General features: G+C 38.0%; 1 protein-coding gene across 3 annotated transcripts in view; it reads right to left on the bottom strand.

Annotated features, from left to right (window-relative positions):
• LOC127628056 (rap1 GTPase-activating protein 2-like) overlaps positions 1 to 4,614 on the bottom strand; it is a 66,350-nt gene extending 61,736 nt beyond the window's left edge. For all 3 annotated transcript variants that reach the window (XM_052104719.1, XM_052104718.1, XM_052104717.1), the window contains exons 1-2: positions 4,346 to 4,614; positions 422 to 457 (exon numbers count right to left, since the gene is read on the bottom strand). In XM_052104719.1, coding sequence (XP_051960679.1) covers positions 422 to 457; positions 4,346 to 4,389 — 80 coding nt within the window. In that variant the 5' untranslated portion in view covers positions 4,390 to 4,614. The remainder of the gene's footprint in view (positions 1 to 421; positions 458 to 4,345) is intronic.
• Positions 4,615 to 6,000: the final 1,386 nt, after the last annotated feature.

Consider the following 6,000-nt stretch of genomic DNA (forward strand, 5'->3'; position numbering starts at 1 on the left):
GCCAGTGCATGTTGGGAACACCAGGTTTGAAAATTTAGGTAAAATGTACTAATATTATTTACCTGTGAAATTCACTCACATTAGTGAATAAATAGGAAACATTTTCAACGATAAATACATGACACATTGTAAAGATGGCAAACAATCATTAATAACATTTACTTATAAGGTAGAACATTCATTTTTACATGCATGAATTGAGTACAAATGTAGAATTTACTTAATATTTCTAAGTTCATGCTTTAACTTATTTAATGTAAAAAGTACTTAATCTTTTCTGCTATATTTAATTCAGTGATGCAGTTTTCATCCAAGCAACAAATATTTTAAGTCTTTTCATTAAACACACAGAGAAGAGAATATAAAGTGTCAGGTTTTGTAAGAGAGGAGAGAGGGGGCTGGCGTTGCAGACAGTACTCACCGAGCTCTTAGTGCACTAATGGTAGCCTTGTCAACCCTGCATTTGAAGAGAAAAGACAAGAAAGCATTTAAGATCAAGGAACAAACCTAGATGGCTGTAATTTGCTTGGGTCTTTAAAGATCAACTGATATGTCTAGCCAAGGAATAACAAGGGTTAAAAAGGGCATTTCTGAAAGGTATCATCCCTGTATGATTTCGTTGTTGTTGTAGCTTGGTGGGTTTAATGCCTGATTAATGCTGACATGCAGGAAAGGTCACTAACCACCAGCACTAACTCCCACAATATCACAACAAAACATAGCACACACACAAATGGGTTGAATCAGGCTGTGTGTAAGGGTGTGGCCATTTATTTTTATTCACCATGTTTTTGATGTTTCACACATTTTTGTGTCTCACACACACATACACTTTACTTAGCTATCTAAATGAGGACATACTATAGAGGTATGTTTCTTATACAGTAAATTCTAATTACTATAGACCAAAAAGTCAGTCACTAACCCAACAGACACTAACCATATCCCTAAAATAAAACATGTAGCATTAACCATTCAAATGTGATGTAAATATATTACACTTACACATGACTTCACACAGTAAAAGGTCAACACCTCTTATGCTTTGTTTGTGTGTGTGTGTGTGTGTGTGTGTGTGTGTGTGTGTGTGTGTGTGTGTGTGTGTGTGTGTGTGTGTGTGTGTGTGTGTGTGCGACTGTTTGTTTGAGGTGACTAGCCGTGTCACTATCAAATGTGCGGTGTGATGGTGACTGGGTGTGGTGTGGATGTGGGTAATTCTGAGAGAGGAAGGGTGTGGGCTTTTGTGTGTGTGTGTGTGTGTGTGTGTGTGTGTGTGTGCACATGTGACAAAATTTCCCACAGCAAAAAGCTAATACAGTCCTCATGTAAAACAGCACTAGTGAATAACTCCAGTATATTAATTATGGACAGCTGATATTGTACCAATCTGACTATCAAATTATGAATAGACAGCTGTTGCTGGTGTACCAAATATTGATGAATATACAAACACAAATTAACTGCATAAGTGTGCAATATCTCAATTAAATTAACAAATGACGAAGCCCAAGCACATGCCAAAAGCAAATCTTAAACTTGACCCTCAGCCTAAAACAAAGACAAAACCTTATCCTTAGGTTAATGCAAAGCCTAAACCTAACTCTCAGCCTAATGTTAAGGCTGAGTTTGACCCCTGGCCTAATGCTTAGTCTAAATATTACCCTGAGCCTTACGCTAAGAAAAATCAAATCATCTGATTAATTTAAAACATAAACCTAACTCTCAGATTGTTAAGGCTAAAATTGATCCTTGGGCTAATGCTAAACTTAAACTTAACCCTGAAACTAACACAAAGCCTAAATTTAGCCCTCAGACTTATGCTACGATTAAATATAATCCTCATCTTAATGCTACACCCAAACCTAATCCTCAGCCTTACAAAAAGCCTAAATCTAACCCCTATCATAACGCTAAGGCTAAACCTAACCCTAACCCTCAGCCTAACAAAAAGCCTAAACCTAACCCCTATCATAACACTAAGGCTAAACCTAACTCTCAGCCTAACACTAAAACTAAATTTGAATATTGGCTTCTTTCCTAGCCCAAAATTGACCCTCAGCCTAACACTAAGTTAAATCCTCAGGTTAATGCAAAGTGATAACCTAACTCTTAGCCTAACGTTAAGGCTAAATTTGACCCTTGGACTAATCCTTAGCCTAAATATGACCATAAACCTTACACTAAGGAAAACCAAATCCTCAGATTAATGCAAAGCCTAAACCTAACTCTCAGCCTAATGTTTAGACTAAATTCAACCCTGGGCCTAAAGCTAAGCCTAAACTTGACCATGAACCTATCACAAAAGCCCAAATTTAGCTCTCAGACTAATGCAAATTCTAAAACCTAAAAAGGCCAAATCCTTAGCCAAACTCTAAACCAAACCCAACCTGTAGCTTAACACAAAGCATACACCTAACCCTCATCCTAACAAAAGTCTAAATCTAACCCTTTGCCAAACGCTAAGGCTAAAACTGACCCTTGGACAAATGCTATGCCTAAACCTGACCTTAAGGATCAATTATAAGATTGAACATCACCCTTGGCTTAATGCTAGGCCTAAACCTGACCCTCGGCCTAATGATAGGCCTAAACCTGACCCTTGGCCTGATGCTAAACCTAAACTTGACCCTCTGCTTAACGCCAAGTCTACACCTAATTCTGAACCTAGACCTACACCTCAGCCTAACACTAAGCCAAAAACCTAACCCCTATCCTAATGCTAAGGCTAAACATAAAGACTTAAACTAAACCTAATCTTAGCATAAGTCGAAGACCCACACCTAAGTCTCTTGTAACTCTTGTAGTTCAACTTTCAGGCAGCTTCTACAGGTTGTCACACTTCACTGCACATAACAAATCACAAAAATGGCCAAATGGCATTTAAAACTGTTAAAATAGCCTTGAAAAGTGTAATGTCAGGAAGAGATGGCCTGATATAGAGGAGTACAGAAGAAAATAAAAAGCCCAAAAAACAAGAGAGTGCAATAAGCTATAAAAGTCTCAAAGCTGAAACTGTTTCAGCCGCATCATAAATAAAAGCATTCACCCCCTCTGACCCCTCATAACGTTACCTCTATATTCAGCAGTTCCTACTGTGGTTACATACAGGCACAAAAACATATAGCAACATTTAATGATAAACATCCATACTGATGCAAATCAAAATCATAAAGCCACACAGTAGAGGGAAACAGAAAGAAAATTTGAGAAGCAGAGCACTCAAGCTGGCTGCCACTGTGGAATCATGTTAATGTTCACTCTAATATGGCTATAACCTCTTTAAAATATTTAAAATTATTGAAAATATTCAGCATGTTCTCAGTCAGAGCATCATATAAATTATCTGGCAGCTCAGTGGGTCTTTGAGAAATTCTGAATTAGGGAGTTTGCTGTCATAGCACATAGGGTAAATTGAGCCCATAACCTGCTGAACTTCAATTAAAAAAAATTTCCAACAAGACTTTCAATGTGGTCAAGAGAGAGTATTCTTGGGAAATAAAAGGTAACCGAGTGCATGTGAAAAAGATACAGGGATACAAAGAAAGCAAAGTGGGAAACAGATTGTATTTGGCAGAAATAGTCACAGAGAACAGTCAAAGTCTGTCACCTCGAATGAAAGAGAAGAGCAAACAGCCAATAAGAAAAGGACAGTTGCCAGTAATAAATGCAATGTCGATGCCTTAATTCAGCATTCAAAGAAAATATATTTACTTCTCACTTTAAGATATGCACCATCACACTCCACTGTGGTACTATCTGAAACATCATTTGTATATACAGTATGTTGAATATAGGTCAGATTTCAGACTAATAGGTCCCTGTTGAAACTGTCAGAGCATATTAACTTTTGAGAAGTTAGAAATACTGATATATCTGATTGAGCAATGCTTGAGTGAGAATTCCTACACAACAGGTTTGTCACAGGCAGTACTAGATGAATAGATGTCCTCTGATGACACATTTACATGCCTCATACTCAATGCCACAAAAAGCAAGAAACAGAGCCACACTACTCTTGATATCACCTGCCCTATATTTGCGCTGTATTTTTTTTTGTACTTTTATATAAATATTCTCATATTCTTAACTGTAAATGACCCACACAAATCAATGTAAAGGCATAATTTAATACTACGAATGAATGAAGATTAAAAAACAGCATGCTGACAACCATAAAATAAACACAAGCAAGCAGATCATGGACCCTCTCGTTCGTACACACACACACACACACACACACACACACACACACACACACACACACACACACACACACACACACAGGGCATCTGTCAGACATTTCCACACAACTGACAGCTGATGTTGTTCCATATGAGCCACGTACCATCCAAATCCACCGAAGGACACGCTCCTCTTCCTCCTCAGCATGGTCCCTCTTTTTTTTGCCTCTAACTCCAATTCTTTCCGAGATAACAATCCCTCTTCAGTCTCCTCACTCTCTCTCTTGAATCGTCCCTCTGTCTCACTGTGCTTGTGTTTCAGTATCTCACAATCACTCTCTTTCTCTCACTCTCACTCAGCTGCCTCACTCTCGTGTTTATCTCTCTGTGAGAATTTATTTCATTCTCCACCCTCTTTCTCACTCTGTGTGGATATGCGTGTTTGTGTGTTTGACAGTTTTTGATTCTCACACCTGCTATGCCGCTCCCTCTCACTTCAGCTCACAACTCCACATACGTTAAGAGTAAAAGAGTGGGTGGGGAGGAAGAGAGGAGTAGTGACTGTACGCTGTCTTTTTTTATCTGTCACCCTCTGGGCCTTCTGTCGGCTTGACTGTCTGATATGGCCACATAAGAAGAAAATATCTCACAAACAATACAAAAGAACCATTTCACAGTTTCTTGTCGTTTATCCTGTTAACTGTCATTGCCATTTTACTGGCACAATTATGCATCTTATTAAAAAAATTTATTAGCTTTTATGGATTGCGCAAGATTTCTATAAAAAATAAAATTAAAATAAAATAATTCACAAAAATTGACCTTGTGTATTGGTCCCACAATACAAAATCACCGTAATGAAGAACACAAAGAAATATACAGCGGCATCATTATGCAACAACAATAGTGAAGCCCTGTACTATTTAACATTACTTTAGCACCCCCTCCTGGCAAGTTGACTTTACAGGAAAACAGCTATGGGTCACCAATGGATCGAGCACTTTGATATTGCACATAGATGTTTCCCCCATCAACAACATCCTCCTAATTTTGCAATGCGGAAGTAAGCAGCGGCAGCAATTCCAGCGAATGTGAAAAAGTTCAGCTGGCATTGACTGCAGTGAAATGACTAGAAGGTTATAATCAATGGTGGAAAGAGTACATTTTTTTTTTTTTACTTATGTAAAAGTACTGCTACTGAAGAAATAAATCACTTGACTACAAGTAGTACTAAGTAATATTATGTATCTTATAGTAAATAAGTAGCTTGCTGAAAAACTACTCAAGTAATTACGTTTCAAGTTTCTTTATGAAGATGATATTATATACTGTATAGTATATACGCTTTCATTTTTAGAACACAAAGCCATTTTTGCTCTTGAAAGAAACGTATGCTTCCTTTCACCAAGGATGCAAAAATTGATAAAAAATACTGCCAAAATCATTAATTGCAAATTATACACTGAGAAGGTTTAACTGCAAAGTAGCAGCAAACATCACAAGCAGCCTCAAGAATGGACACAGCCGTATAACACTTTTCCTTGAGCAGAATATATTGCACTAAAGATCGCTAAATTTGTTCAAAGGTGTCACGATTCACTGTTGTCTGGCCTGTGTTTCTCCCCTGTCATCTGTTCCCGGACTACACTTCCCATAATTCCCTGCTCTCATCTCGGCCAGCTGTCCTTCATTGTCCTCACCTGTGTGTTATTTAGTCATTATCCTTTGTGTATTTAAAGCCAGGGCTGTTGTTTGATCATTCGTTGTCAGTTGTTGTGTGTACCTGTAGGCTATGTGTTTTGAAATCCTGTTCCCTAGC

The sequence above is a fragment of the Xyrauchen texanus genome, chromosome 34 (genome assembly GCF_025860055.1).
Source record: "Xyrauchen texanus isolate HMW12.3.18 chromosome 34, RBS_HiC_50CHRs, whole genome shotgun sequence".
In the NCBI taxonomy this organism is placed as follows: Eukaryota; Metazoa; Chordata; class Actinopteri; order Cypriniformes; family Catostomidae; genus Xyrauchen; species Xyrauchen texanus.